This window comes from Etheostoma spectabile, chromosome 11 (assembly GCF_008692095.1).
Source record: "Etheostoma spectabile isolate EspeVRDwgs_2016 chromosome 11, UIUC_Espe_1.0, whole genome shotgun sequence".
Classification (NCBI taxonomy): domain Eukaryota; kingdom Metazoa; phylum Chordata; class Actinopteri; order Perciformes; family Percidae; genus Etheostoma; species Etheostoma spectabile.
The window spans coordinates 14,327,056-14,342,661 of NC_045743.1; the positions used below are offsets into that span (position 1 = coordinate 14,327,056).

Genomic DNA, 15,606 nt, shown 5'->3' on the forward strand with positions numbered 1-15,606 from the left:
CAACAGTCTGTTGGGTTTTTTTGTTTTTTTAAAAATCATTTTAAATAGGAGCCTGCCCTTAGAAACCAGAGTGCATGCTTTCTGGGACAGTACCTGTGTAAGTTTCAGTGAACATATCCTATTACAAGGATGACATCCTCCTGTGGTGTAAGTCTGCAAACCTCCAAAGAGAGAGGACAGAAGGCATCAACAGGGCTCCCATCTCAGGCTAAAGCTACCGGGTGAGTACCATTTCTTTCTTTGTTTTTGGTAATGTTCTATTTATGTCATTGTTCTGACATTTCTAGTCTAGAATATTTTTTATGGTGTATTTATTTGTGCACAGACATACAGTAGCTTTTTCCAGCAGATAAATGATATAGAAATTTGGATTATTACCTTTATTACAAGGTGGTTTTAATTGTAGTTTAACCCGATTTTATTCAGTAATTGGAAAGCTGTGTATACCATACTGACCAGACATGACTAGTGAATTGGATGTTCTGAGTAGGTTTACCTTTTTATATGTGTTATCTTGTCAGTGTGTGTCATGTCACTACATGGCATGTATAATATAAGTCTAATACAGCTCATCACCACTTGTCCTCTTTAAGGTAAGATCATGACGTCTAAAACTGACAATCCTCCACCCTACGAGGATGCACTTCACCATCCTAAGTATGAAAACTACCCCCACCAGCAACAACATGGCTTCCCTCTTCCAGCACCTCCATCTTACAGCCCCAGTCCGGGCATGTGCCCCGGCCCGCCTGGCTACTGGGGCCATGAGAGTGGCTGCCCGCAAGCTGGGATGTGGGCAGCCCCTGGCTTCTCTCCATCTGGGATGCCCACCACAATACCCACTTTGTCTGCTGGAGTGCCTGCATCCAACCAAGGTCCTGAGGAAATTGTACAAGACTTGCATTATATTTAGATTAGCTTCCAAGTGCAATAAATATTAATTATCACTTCGGCATTTCCAATTGTGCAGGAGTCATGGAGGATTTTTTGAGCACCCAGTGGGAAAGCACATCTGTTCGGCATGCCTTCATTCGAAAGGTAAGGGTTTTCCTCACTGGTCACACTGACTTTTACTGTTGTTCAACATGCCAATGCCAATCCTGTACAGCCACTGAAATGTATACTTGTGTGCTCAACAGAACTGCTTGGTTTTGTGTTTGTGGACAGGTTTACTTAATTTTAACAGCACAGCTTGCCGTCACCTTTTCAGTTGTTGCTGTCTTTACATTTGTGTAAGTGTCCCTGTTCATCCCAGTCTAATATTCCATAGCTCAATGTATCTGATGGAGGGTTAGAAACATTTTACTCCAAGTGATCCCTTTTGTCTCTGCTTTCACAGTGACCCAGTGAGGCTGTTTGTCATCAGATACCCTGGCATCTACTGGGCATCTTTGTGAGTTGCACACCAAAACAAAACATATTTTCAGTGCAATTAGATTAAAAAAAAAAAAAAACATAGACAGAGCAACTCCCTAGAATCCACAATATTCTTAGTGCTACTATTCTATTATTTAACAATAATTGTGATTTGTCTTTCCATAGTGTGGTTTATTTTGTGGTTTACTGCATTCTTGTCTGCTGCAAAGAGCCGAGGTAAGCATGGCCCTGGCCTTTCTGAATACATTAGAAAACAATTTTACTACTGGTATTGTTGTGTCTTTATGTCAATATATTCATAACCAGTAGTGATACTTCTGTTTGTATACATTTTAAAATATTTATCACAATTTGTAATTTGTGTTCAGGAGGCGTTTCCCATGGAATCTTGTGCTGCTAGGAGTATTTGTAAGTATTCTTTAGGATAGAGTAATGCATGGGTCAGTAGCCAATATTGGGTATGATCCACTAGATCTATATGGCCAAATTGAGAAGACATTGTAAGGAATAATAAAAACAAAACAAAGACCCTTATTGTTTTCGTCTTTTATCTTGCAGACTGTCGCCTTGTCCTACATGTCTGGAACCATTTCGAGGTGTGTTTTGGCTCCAACTTAGTTAATGCACCACAGTACACCAATATAGTACATTTTGATGAAGATGCATTACACCCTTTTGTTGTAATCACTCTTTTATGTATCTTTTGCAGCTATTATGAAACAAAAGCAGTGTTGCTCGCCATGGGAATAACAACATTAGTTTGTATAGCTGTCACAATCTTCTGCTTCCAAACCAAGGTAGATGGAGACATAAAGTGTGTGTCTCTGTAGCTCAGTAGCCTGTGGCTTGTCAGTGGACGTCTTTGTTGTCAGTGTAAAAGAACGCCTTTGTCTCGCATTACAATGGAGCACTGAGTTCCTTTAAATATTTATAACAGTTTGGGATAAGAAGTGAATCCAACTTCTCTGTCTGATGTAACTCATGATGAATAACTTACATTTTTTGGCTGGAAGATGACACATTTACCCAACTTCTTTTTTTTTTTTTTTTTTTACCTCATTCTGATTCCCTTTCAAATTATCTTGACTGCTCTTTCATGTGCCTTGAAGCATATTAACTCCTCTTTCATCCCAATAATGACTTGTTTCTCATCACAGGTGGACTTCACCTCCTGCGGGGGACTTCTCTGCATTGCTTCTGTCGTGCTCATGATCATTGGAATTGTTACGGCCATCATCCTCTCCTTCCACTATGTGAGGACTCTTTTGACAAATTCTTTAATTTATTCTCTCTCTACTGGTGTTTCTCAGTGCAAGGAGTAGCTGCTCTCTGTGACTTATTTCACATTCAGAGGCCTTTCTTTGTGTCACTCAACAGATCCCTTGGCTGCATATGCTCTATGCTGCAATTGGAGCCATCGTTTACACTCTGGTGAGTTTACTCTCACATGAATTTTAAGGAGAGCATTTGAGCCTGGTATTTATGACAAGGTTATTGTCGAATAACAAGAGGCGTAATGGTCCTTACACCCCAAAATACATAGTTGTTCGTTAGACCTAGCAACATAATTTGATATTTGTATCCATCAGGTTTGTTTTGATGTTGGCACAAGTGGAAAGGCCATCAGTGAAATCTAAATGGTTTATTGTCATAGGACGATGAAGGTGCTCAGAAAAATGCCACAACATTCAACAGTTTTGGTCTCATAGTGGTGTAAAATGGAAAGAGTTTGAATCTCTGGGGATATTGAACAGGATCAGTACCAGTGGCCAATTTACTACTAGACTTTAACATTTTTTAGCCGTGTTATGGCTTGGGTTGTTGTCACTCTGTCCACCACTTTGGTCCAGAATGCAAAAGCTCAACAACTATTGGATGGATTGCTGTCAATTTTTGAACAGGCATTTAAGGTACCTGGACAATGTATCGCAAATGACTGTTCAGTAAGAGCTCTCAACATCCAGTTTATTGGTTTGCACAAACATGTCATATCAATGTTCCCAGAGGACATATCTACATGTGGTCATCTCTTGACTTGTGGTTCAGTTTAGTGGTGGTTTGTATTGGATGTGTTGCCCTGACATTTATGTGGCCCTCATGATGATTTGTAATAACTTTGGTGATCCTCTGACCTTTTTTCTAGTACCATCATGTCAAATGTTTATTTATTCAATAGGCCTACAGTTAGGCCTATCAGACTTAGGTGTACTTTGTGTACTAGCAAATATAAGTATGCATACATGCTTAAATGGTTAACATAGTAAACATTAGCATGTTAGCAGTTAGCTCAAAGGACTGCTTCACAGAGGCACTGGTGTGGAGGTAGATTCTTCTTTGTGTACAAGTGGCAACTTTGGCCTGATAGTACTCAAAAAAAATGCCAAGGGTCAGAATAACATTAGCATTCATTCAGCAACAGTGCAACAATATCTACACAGTATCTACACAGTATGAGGATTTTTGAATGTGACTTAATGTTTGTGACTATGTTTGAGGTCATGGGGGGGGGGGGGGGGGGGGGTATGACAGTTTTGCCAGCTGTCTTAAAACGGACAACTGAAGCAGACTAACCCATATTTCTTCTTTATGTTGATCTGCCTTCTTTTTATCTGTGTTAGTTTTTAGTATACAACACCCAGCTTCTTATTGGAAATAGAGAGTTGGCCATCAGCCCAGAGGAGTACATCTACGGAGCTCTCTCTCTCTACATTGACATTGTTCACATCTTTCTCTTCATCCTTCAAGTCAGTGGAGCTGCTACTGATTAAGCCCAGACCACATCTTGTTCTCTGAAAATTCTGAAATTCCAAACTATTCATTTAACTATATATATAGTTAAAGTTTTTAAGTTGGTAACACTTGAGCACTTTGATTTATTCTTGCAACGTATGAAGCAGGGCAGTGAATTACGTCTTTCACTTACCCAACTGTGAATGAGGAGAGAAACTAAAGCATATTTACGGTTGTTTTTTAATATTTTGTCTTGCCTTTTTGTTTCAGCAAATGGTATTTTAGTAGATCATGTAACCATGAGAGATTACATTAAGCCGATACTGGAAGTGATGCAAAATGTGCATGTTTAAACAATGCATTAGTTTGTGAACTATTACTTGTATCAAACATTATCAGTAACTAATTCAGAAGCAGTACAAACACAGAACACAACATTCAAACAACGGGACACAAGTAATTGATTGATTGTTTCAGAAGTTTTTATTATTGTTTATGTCCTCTAATCCTCTAATGATATACAAAGACCTGTAGTTAGAGTCATACTGCTGGAGACCACAATCAATAGTCTTTAGTCTGTGCTGGTAGTAGGAGGGACTCAGATCTGTATTAAGATAGTTTATTTTTTTAAATCTTCATAGAAAAGAACTTAAGACATACACTGACAAGATTAAAAGATGGATTAGGTGTGTGCAGCTTTACAGTGACATCCTTATATCCCTGGCCAACTCCCTTTTCTCTGTTATGTCTGTTATACACCAATCAATAAAGTAGACCCTACTGTTGCAAAAGCTTAATTCTCTCATCTTTATGGTTAATCATAGTGGCACGTTAGAGTTGTAGAGTGGCACTAGCTCCTATACTCTCCCCCGTTCTGGATTGTGGATTAGTATTGTTTCACCAGGATCTGCTTTGTCTACGTGGTGGAAGGTTCAAGGCGTCAGGCGCTTCGGGTCACGTGGGAACATGGAGGTCTGACGCACGTTGTGGAGCCCCAGGTACAGCATGCAGACTCTCTCCAGGCCTGGAAGGAAAGACAGTCCTGACACTCAACAAATTATAATTCCATTAAAAAAACCTACTTAGAACCATGTTCACATGCAGTATGTTCCGATAATACTCTTTTAAAACAGGTTCAGTAGAACAGAAAACGTTACGTCTCCACTTAATTTGGTAAGTAATTTACTTACCAATGCCTCCACCACCATGTGGGGGGGCTCCATACCGGAAGGAGTCGATGTATGCCTTGATCTTCTCCAGATCTGTAGTTTTGTAAAAATAAAAAGAGGTTGCTAAAAAACAACAACCATTTTGCTGATGTTGTATTGCAAACTAGTCACAAATAGAGGGAGACATATCATGTGTAAATCACTCACTGGCCCTTTATCAGAGGCCTCTCTACACTCTCGCTCTCTCCCCTTACCAATCTGGTGATGGATGGCCCTGTCAGTCAGCATCTGAGCGTCGTGGACTCTCTGAGCTCCAGACAGGATCTCCTCTCCCCTCATGAACATGTCATATGAGTTGGAGTATTTCTGGACAAAAACAAAACAAATATCACCTATGAGGTCAAGAATCTGTTCAATGAAAGGAGACGACAAGACCATGACAGACAAAACAAAGACTTGGATTGTTGAAAGTTAAAGGAAAGCTGCGGTCCTTTCTTTCAACTTTTAGACTGCCGCATCAACACGGGACCACTTCCGGACTCCAGAAACAGCCAAACCATGTTAAGTCAGAAGTTGAATCTGTCCACATAAACTGGTTGACGAACTCTTACTAGACATTAGGACTGTAACGATATGTGACATGAAACAGAAAGCACGACACTCGGATCCACAAACCTGTTTCGCGCTGTGAGAAGGCAGAATCCTGACACACCCCTTCCAACTCCCAGAGTAATCCTTCCCGTCCAGATCACAAGATCACATCGCAAGTTGCATTTTAAGCTCCTTTTTTTTTGCTTTTGACACATGAAACTATATTGATGAGGACTGGCGAGTTAAATCGGCCGTCTGAGAGTAGGCCTGTACCATACAGACTCACAGCCTGCAGGTGGAAGCGGTGGAGACGGGCTCGGACATACATGCAGGCCGCTGTGGACTTGTGTCAGTCCCGCAAGCGGTTTCAGGAGAGTGGCTGTGTGTGTCCAATAATGACAAAACATCAACAGCGATACAAGCCTACAGCTGTCCGCGGACACAGAGTGCGTAAAGTGTGTCAGAGCCTCCCGGACGGGTGAACTGAGACTCTGTTTCCTGTGATTTCTTTTGGAAAGCTGGCTGCCCAAAATCACACCTTACTAGCTAATTAATTGGCTTGAGTTAAACAATAGCTATCAGTAAACAGAAGGTAGTGCCTTGTGGCTGGTGTGTGCGCCAAGGTTTATGCGTTTGTGTGTTGGCCCGCCCCAACATTTAGTTAGGGTTAATGTCGGACCCTGCACAGTACTGTGAAACAGTAGCCATTTCATTTACTTTGTAAATGTAAGAAGACCTGATTGGAGAAGAATTTTTAACATGCTCGAATCATCTCCACAATGGTATTTGTATATGGTATGGTAATTGTATGGTAATTGTATTTTGTTACAAAGAAAATAGCTTGTGTTGTTATAGCTTTGGCTATTTATTTATTTTACTTTGGTGTGTTGTGGGGTTCAAATTGAATTGTGGGTCAAAAATCGGGATATGAACCAAATCATGGGTTTGATGCAACGTTACAGCCCTACTAGACATATAGGTTACCCAGCAACAAGAAGAAAAAAACATAAATTAGCAGTGCAGTGGCTTTTTTTGTGACGCTGCTAGCAGGTTTCTAATGCTGCAAAAACAAAATCTATTAAGGGAGCTTTACTTTTACCAGTATTTACTTTTACCTTTTACCAGTATTTTACCAGTATTAGGACAGACAGCTGAAAAGTCTTTGGGTTAGTATAAAGCTTTTCTCTGGCCGCAATGCAAGTTTAACCACAGGTCAACCACAAAACTCAGTTGCAAAAATCAACATAACATTTGTCACTGCACATTTCTGAATATGTAGTCAGTAACTGTGTATATTGTATGTGTGTATGAGTAAGTGAGAGACTTACAGGGTTGTTTGGATCAGGCATCGTGTAGAAGGGTCTAACAGCCAGTGGGTACTTATCCAGGACATAGAAGTCAGTGTCATACTGCGGGGGAAAGAATTCATGCAAAAAAATGTTTTAAAAATACACTTTCCGGATACAACAGGTACATATTTATCATTCAAGACAATTATATTGTTCCTTTTCTTTGTATAATGTAACATTGCATCTTGAGATACCTTCTGTTATAGATGTAAGTTGCTACCAAGTTGTGCTTTGGAACAACATCTTCCTCCACAATAGGGTTCTGATGATGTTTCTGTTACTTTTGAAAGTTCTGTAAAAAGTGTCTGCCTTTGCCAACACTACTGGGTTCCTTCTGTCGGGTGCTGTGTTTTTTTTTGTTTTTTTTTGTATTTTTAACTCCACCTAGAGGGGAAAATTCTGGGACCGCTCACTGTGGCCCAGATTATGACTTGCCAATTAGATGTAGGCAGCTGATAAAGTGCTGATTTTAATGCTGCAACCCATCAAATGGTGGCTTTTAATCCAAACACACAGATCCAAATCACTTTTTGTTTTCCTAAATCTGCTGACACAATTTTCTACAGTCAGTGTCCTACCACTAATTTTCAATATCATTACATTCAAATTATACATTAAATAAAAACCAAGCAACATTTGAACGCACCTTTTCCTTGACAAGACGTCCAAGCAGCTTTTCATTGGGCGTGCTACAAAAAAAACAAAAATACATTACATTGGGTCACATTGTTACCTGTAACTTGCCTGAAAGTGATTATAAAACATTATTTTATTATCTTGTTGTGGTTTTACACCAACAGCATGACAAAGAACGGTTTCTATGCATTTCTCAACTGTGTAAATATTTAAATAAAACAGCATTGATCAAAAGAATGACTTCAATATAAATGTCTTCATTTATTTCCACTTTTGTACAATCAATTGCAATTTTCAATCATCTGAGAAAACAAGTTGTATGTATTCTGACCTGAGGTCGTCCTCGTCACCCATCTCCACCCCGGCCTCGCACAGCATGGCCAAGGCCTCGGTGTACTCCAGCCTCAGAGTGGGCTCCAGGAATTTGAAAGGCTCACTGGGGTACTGCTTGTTCACCGTCTGGATCTCTGTCTGGAAGCTGATGCAGACGCACGCACACGCGCACACGCACGCACACACACAGAGAGACAAAAGAGAAAGACACGCAGACACACACAGACAGAGAAACCCACATTAACTTCCAACTTAATCCAACTTCAGTTTGCAGTTCCTGCCCACAAACAGCCAGATGCCACACAGATTTACCTCTGATAGTTAAGCTTACAAGACCAGAGCCCACACTGGTCAGTAACTTTGTTATGGTAATATAAGATAGGACTCTTTTACAGTTCTGTACAGATTTTGAGTCCCAAACTTTGTCCCTGCTGGCCACGCTACATGTTCTCTTACTAGACACAGAGTGAAGCGGAGCTCATGGAGGCAGAAAAAATATATTTAAATGTAAAAGTGACAATGCTAACTAATCCACAATTTTGACTGAATGTCAAAGAGCATTATTTAAAAAAACAAATCTCCACGGAAGCCAGGTCATCTGTGCATGAAGTGCTGGAACAACAGTCAGACGTACATGCAAATTGATTTATTACGTCAAGGAGGGACAGTGTGGAAAGTCATGAGAAAAGATAAAGAGTCAAACTGCCCTGAGAAAGAGGAACAGCAGTTGTTGTTGAAACTAACTAACAGTGACTGACATTGACATTATAAAGGAGGCTTGTTTTTTGTTTTTTTAATGAAGTGGTAAAGAAATTGAGTTGTGCCCTGTGTCTATCCAATGTGAAGCCACTTTTCTTTTCTTATAACAAATGTTCTAGCACATCAGCCAAATCCCCCTGAATGTTTATCTTCCATCCATGCAAACTGCTTAAAGGGCAAAAAAACAACAACAACAACAACAAACAATAAGTATAGCTACAGAATCCTCAGCATGTTAACAAAAAAGAATTAAAAATGGATAAGGATAAACTGAAATGCAGAATAAGTTTTAAAATCAATCATTTATGCAGACTGTATAGCAGCGAAGAAGCCTCTCCCTACTCGATGTCCTTGATGTCATTTTCAGACAATGCTGTTCTTCAGCAGTGCTGCTACGATGGTGGGTTGGAACAAAACAAAACAAAACCTTTTGGCATGCCGGAAGAGCTTTACCCAGTTTTCATTTATCCATTTCTGATTCAACAGTTCTCTACACATGCTGCACTGATTCACACCACTAGGTGGCAATAAGGCCCCATCAACAGACGTTCAACAGCAACAGTGGCTGACGCCACTGCTAGAATTGTTTTATTAAGAAACACAGTATTTTTTATATTTTGCCATCCACTTAATTTCCACCTCAGGAATAGATCCTGTCAAAATTCACCTCTTGTGTGGGAAAACAAGACTTGAGTCTATGGGATGTAATTTGCATCAATTGCTGGTGCAATCGTCACCTCACCTCACCTCAGAGAAAGTTCGAGTAAAACAAATTACCAAGAGAATTTGTAAAGTCAAAACAAAAATGTCATCTCTTAGTTTGAGCTTTACTGTATGAATCCTTATCTTACTTGTCTCTCAGGCCCTTGAAGATCTGCACCATGGTGTCAGTGATGGAGTCAATCACTTCGTGGTAATGGTAGCTGAAGGCCATCTCAATATCCAGTCCCACAAACTCGGTCAAGTGACGGTGGGTGTTGGAGTCCTCCGCCCTAAAAACTGAAATTATGCAGATTTCATATCAACGTCTAAACCAGGTAAACGTAAGTAGAGGGACAGGTGGCAACACCTTTTATTTCGTGTCATCTTATCCAGGGTGTACTGAGTCCTTAAATGGGCACCTGACCAGGTCACAAGCCAGAAGAACATTCATCTAAATTCAAACCTTTTTTTTTTTTTTACTAGTAATGCGGTTATAATGTTGATCTCATTTCATTGTATCCTTTATTGGGAAGAACTTTAACTCTGTGAGGTGAGTGCTAGACACTAAATCATCACTGATCGCAGATGAGAAATGAATGACATTAAGCGCTAAATTTAATTAGCAAGAGCAGTGGATTATGGTTATTCCAAATAATGACAAGGTTGGAGTGCCCATCTAAGGTTTTTTTCTGTCTTCAGTCTTCTACCATGGACTTTGAAACATTTTTTTGTGGAAAAAATGCCTTGGTTACCTTGTTTCAAGCCATTCTAGTGTGGTATAGAAAGCCTGCAAGAAGACTCAGCTCAATTTGTGCCAGTTCTCGTTAATATTCCATGAGCTAAGCTGCCTGACTCTGATTGGGTAACAGCTAGCCAATGAGAGCCCGGCTATCAGCATCCTTTACAAAATAAATAAAAAGAGCAGGAGTTTTTGAATTTAATCGTGCAAGGCAACTGCGATATCATTGGCCCTTGAAGAAAAGAGGAAGTTAGAGTGTCACAGGTTTCACCACACTTCATTTCAAATCTCAGAGGCACCTGGAAGGCCGAGGACAGGAGATCAGTGTACAAGACAATGTATCAATTAGCATCCTGTACCCAGCACAACTAGACGAGCTCATGAATAGTAATGAGCTCAGGCAACATGACATCAGACTGACCAGCTGTTGTAATTGGCCTGATTTCTCCGCTTACTTCTTTTCAGTGGCTAGAGCTGACAGAGAAGGTAGCAGTTCATTTTCACATTCACAACATAACACAAACACATATGGACCTAACATATTTCAAAAAATGCAAGTAAAAACGATGTTGTGTTGCAAGGCACCTTTAAAGGTGTGTCTCCATCCTACATATGGCTGAATGGAAGTCAGGTATGTGCACATGCACACAATTACACAACACATATGTATGGCTTTATAAATCGGTATATGCATATGTATGCATAAAAATGAGTTTTAGTCTAGAACCTAGACAATATGCATCTGAACCCTGCATACATTTACCAAAACCACAACAAACATAGCTAACACTAATCTGCTGCTCTATGTTTAAGCCTAGTGTTTACATGTGTTTGCCTGCTGATGAGCCTCTTTAATATTTCAGATATTGGCACCACAGCCGTGGAAGCAACATTGAAAAACACAGTACTTCTGGCTGCTGGGATTTTGAGAGAGAGTTGATCCCAATTCGCCTTACTTGCTGAATTGGTGCGACCGTAACTAAGGCAACAGTGGGGAGTACAATGTTTCCTTACAAGCACTGATGACCTTAAGCCCTTTGATTTCTCCGGTGGATCTACAGAGAACCAAACAAAGACCTCGGTCCAGTCTGTAGAATACTGAATGAGCATGAGTCTCTCAAATGTTTAATTTATCTTGCAGGAGAATCGTGTTCCATCTTAAAAAGGAAGGCTGTATGTATATAGGGTTTTTTGTATTCATGCATGCTGTTACATACTGTGTGTATTCAATCAGATGGTGGCAGTGTTAGTCTGCCTAAAGAGCTGGAGGGGGCGTTGGGGTGTGGGGGATGTGGGGGGCAACACAGCACCATAAAGTCTATTACAAGTCCCATTGTGTCACTAACACACTAAGCTGTCCAGCAGCTCTTTCCACAGTGAAAGCAACAAGGGAGGTCTCTTAAACTTTAACAATCTAAATGCATTTGCAGCTATTATCAAACTGTCATCTCAGTTAATAGGGTCTACGGTTTTCACGACACTCTAGCTGCTCATTTCGCTGTTGGTCAAAAGTGAATGAAAATGTGTGAGTGGACGATCGGGAGGCATTCTTACCTGGACCCACACAGAAGACCTTGTCAAAGTCAGCACAGATGCACATCTGCTTGTAGAGCTGGGGAGACTGGGCCAGGTAGGCGCTGGTTTTAAAGTAAGATACAGTGAAGACATTCGCTCCACCTTCGCTGGCAGCTAGAAGTGGACAAAGATAACTTTTAGAAATGAGATTTTTACTGCCCCACAGAACAAAATGGCCCTTAACTGCATGGGGCAGTTATAAGTTTTGACAAACACATACAGCAGGAAACTGGGGTTTCTTCAACACAAACTCATACACCTTCCACCTAATGATGATACATATATTGCCTGTTCAGTAGACATTTCAGTTGGAACTCTAATTAGCCAGCTTAGTGTCATTTTTCTCTCTTTATTTATTTATTTTTAAATAATAAGTACATATGACTGCTTAAAGACAACAGAAACTATGCACATTTTTGGATGCTGACAATAGTCAATAAAAGTATTCATTTTTAACACTCATCTGAGGAAAAACAACAGACAGATGCCTTGCACATTTTTCAAAAAACAAACACGGGCCTCACACCAGCCAGACTTAGATAACACATCTGCGGTTCCCTATTTCACACATCAACACGTCAGAGGACACTATCTGATATTCTCATGTTGTCAATAGTAGGGTGGGGGTTAAAACAGCACAAACTGTACTTAGGGTGTTGGCAGGCAGGAAAATGTGGTTTTTGCAAAAAAGCACAGTGCTGGTTTACATGCCGCCAAAAAAAAAAAAAAAAAAAGAGCGGCAGTTTTTGAATTTAGTCGTGCCAGGCAACTGCGATATCATTGGCCCTTGAAGAAAAGAGGAAGTGAGAGTGTCACATGTTTTGCCACACTTCATTTCAAATCTCAGAGGCACCTGGAAGGCCGAGGACAGGAGATCAGTGTACAACACAATGTCCTTTGTTGGAAGAAAAACAAATAATGTTCATCTATTTTGAGCTTACTGTAAATTGATGTTTTTAGATCAAACCCCGTTCCTATTCACTTATGTACAGCTTTCATCATAAATGATATACCTTACTGAGCATTTTCTCCAGAATGTATACAACACATTAAAATCAACTGAAAAGTGGAAAGGGTTTTTCACAAGGTAAATTGTAACCATGTAGAATGCCAAGTCATCTCTCTCCCCAGATGTTGAGAAAAAGAGAGCAGGATAAGAGACACTGCGCAAGGAAAAGCTCAAAATAGCTGTCTTTTAAATGTCAGTGGGAATATTTCTGTTTGAATCTTAAGTTTTTTTTTATCTCCAACCCTCCCTTTTTTTATTGATGTGGGATAAGGTCTTTTGGGAGAAAGCTTAAGGAAGGCCTCCCCTGTCAAGTTAAAAAGGCATTGTGTGGAAATGTGAGAGTAGAGAAGCTGATGTGAGAATTTGTCGATGCCTCAAAATTCCAAGAGGGCTGGATTCAATTCTTGATATGTTGAAAACAGTAAAACTCTTTTTGTATGCCTTCTTGTCTGTTGTTGCTTGAACATAGATGCAGGTGACTGTGTTTGGGTTCCGAAACTCTACGTTACTCACTGAAACTGTTTTGAGAACGTCAACTAAACTTCAAGTTTTGAATCGCAGTCTAGCAAAAAAAAAAAAAGAAAGAAAAAACTGCGCATACAGGAAGTCAGCCTTACAACTGTCACATGATGACTCACAGGACACCTGTGGGTGGGTGATATGGAAACAAGCGTGTCTCTACTGAAACATCTAATCGAGTATGATTAAGTCTTAGTTTTCTCATGGGGCAGGATCAACGGGACAGAGTCTGTGTGTTGTACCTGATATGATTTTAGGGGTTTGGATCTCCACAAAGCCCTTTTTGATGAGGGTTTCTCTGAAGAGCTGGCACACTCCGGACTGCAGGCGAAATATGGCCTGGCTGGTGGTCGTCTTTGGGAGGAAAACACGCAGCCACACACAGAGAGACATTACCACCACTTAGCGTGATCCATTGGATTTATTACACATCATCATCATCATAACAGATGTTATGTTGGTTTGAAAACAAGACTGACAATTTCTGTTCATGCAGCTCCTCTCAACATGAAGGGTGAAACCTCTAATTTGCTGGCAAGGGCAAGACATGCATTAAAAGCCAGCGAGAGCCCCAGGTACTTTAAACCCGTCATTATAAATGTATCTGCTGAAACAAAGGCGGGGAGAGAAATAGCTCAAACTGAACCAAGAGATTACGGTAAAAACCTAAGCCCCAAAACTGCAACCGGGAACACTCCCTTTGATTGACTGACTCATCTGAAATGACCACGCGATTTCTACAATTGAGCTTTACTGGCTTGAAATGTTAGTTATTATGGCGTTTTTCCATTAATGGTACCTGCTCGGCTTGCCCGCTGTGCCACGTCCTCCTTTTACCTCATGCGTGAGGCGAGCCGTGGCTGGTCGTCATAGCAGGAAACTGCTGTGACCTAACGCAACACACACACATAACGTCGAAAGTGTGTTGTTTTTGATTCTTGGCATGTTGCCACAGCCAGAAGGCAAATTAGTTCCTAACGAACCTGGAGGCAACAAAAAAAAAAAATGCTGGCTAAACTATTTACCGGTAAACACGGCGGGTTTGTTCTATCGCTAGCAATGATGACGCAGTAATCAGTGACAATTCTCTCCGACCAATCAGTAGTCTGAAAGTTTTCAGGTCAGCTTTTGGTATCGCCTCAGCTCGATTGGAACCTCGACTGAGGTAGTACTACAAAAAGTACCTGTTAGCAGGTACCAGGTACTTTTTTTTGTAATGGAAAACCAAAAAAGGCATGTAGAGTCAAGGCAAGTCAAGCATGTACCATGTAATGGAAAAACGCCATTATACACCTTGATGAAGACAGTCCCTGGTCCTTTCAACAGTATGCACAGCTCTGCGTTAATTAAAAAGGTTTCATCCCTCCCTTATTTCAATTACTGGAGGCTGTCCAGTCCTGAATAGGCCAGTTTGCAGAATGGAAAGGTGATAATGTCCAAATACTGGCAAGCTCATTAATCAGCAGACAATGCCTCAGGGCTGTCTGGCTACAACTTTTACTTCAGTTCCAATCTGAAAACTTTAGAAAAAATTGGAATTGGGGAAAGACTGAAAACAACCTTTACCCAAACTTTAAAATAAAAAAGCAGAGACCCAAATGAACCAAGCTAATCTCCCATGACTCATTTGTGTCATGTATTATACATTGGGGCTGTGGCCTGTGTTAAACCTGGGAACCCCAACTTAAAACCAGTCCATGCAGGACCGCGTTCCTAAATTAGAAAGCACTTCCTGCAGTGTGTCTGTAGTGTGTAGTGTGAAAGTGGGTGGGTGGGTGGCGGTTAGTGTACTCCCAAACTGGCACTTCATCTGATGGTGTTCTTCTGGTGTGGGAGCTCATGAAACATACCTACACCTGACCTAACTCTCAGTGGCACATATTGCTAACTTAAAACCTGCCTGCCTGTGGTGATGATCCACCACAGGCAGGTTTCAAAAGCAGTTTCAAATGTTTGCCTGGTTTCACGCCTGGGCTCACCTGTACTCTTTTTAGTAATACGTCCACAGTATGTATTTTGCAGTATAGCTTCTCTGTTTTTGGAATGTGAATACAAAGTATTAACAAAGAATACAGTGGTGATATGGCAGAACTTAAAGGGTAACTACCATTTTTTTTT

At 40.6% G+C, this 15,606-nt stretch overlaps 2 protein-coding genes across 2 annotated transcripts in view; one reads left to right on the forward strand and one right to left on the reverse strand.

Moving 5' to 3' along the window:
* The first annotated feature begins 52 nt into the window (after nucleotides 1-52).
* Nucleotides 53-4,898, forward strand: LOC116698274 (protein lifeguard 3). The gene is made up of 12 exons (XM_032530117.1): nucleotides 53-221; nucleotides 594-875; nucleotides 971-1,038; nucleotides 1,168-1,232; nucleotides 1,340-1,393; nucleotides 1,543-1,593; nucleotides 1,746-1,785; nucleotides 1,936-1,973; nucleotides 2,087-2,174; nucleotides 2,535-2,630; nucleotides 2,755-2,808; nucleotides 3,996-4,898. The coding sequence occupies exons 2-12, from the start codon at nucleotides 602-604 to the stop codon at nucleotides 4,143-4,145; spliced, it is 978 nt and encodes a 325-aa protein (XP_032386008.1). The 5' UTR covers nucleotides 53-221; nucleotides 594-601; the 3' UTR covers nucleotides 4,146-4,898.
* dars1 (aspartyl-tRNA synthetase 1) overlaps nucleotides 4,572-15,606 on the reverse strand; it is a 32,436-nt gene continuing 21,401 nt past the window's right edge. Inside the window, exons 10-18 of the mRNA XM_032530114.1 lie at nucleotides 13,731-13,842; nucleotides 11,940-12,074; nucleotides 9,796-9,943; nucleotides 8,184-8,330; nucleotides 7,863-7,905; nucleotides 7,196-7,276; nucleotides 5,531-5,642; nucleotides 5,298-5,369; nucleotides 4,572-5,131 (exon numbers count right to left, since the gene is read on the reverse strand). Coding sequence (XP_032386005.1) covers nucleotides 5,040-5,131; nucleotides 5,298-5,369; nucleotides 5,531-5,642; nucleotides 7,196-7,276; nucleotides 7,863-7,905; nucleotides 8,184-8,330; nucleotides 9,796-9,943; nucleotides 11,940-12,074; nucleotides 13,731-13,842 — 942 coding nt within the window. The 3' untranslated portion in view covers nucleotides 4,572-5,039. The remainder of the gene's footprint in view (nucleotides 5,132-5,297; nucleotides 5,370-5,530; nucleotides 5,643-7,195; nucleotides 7,277-7,862; nucleotides 7,906-8,183; nucleotides 8,331-9,795; nucleotides 9,944-11,939; nucleotides 12,075-13,730; nucleotides 13,843-15,606) is intronic.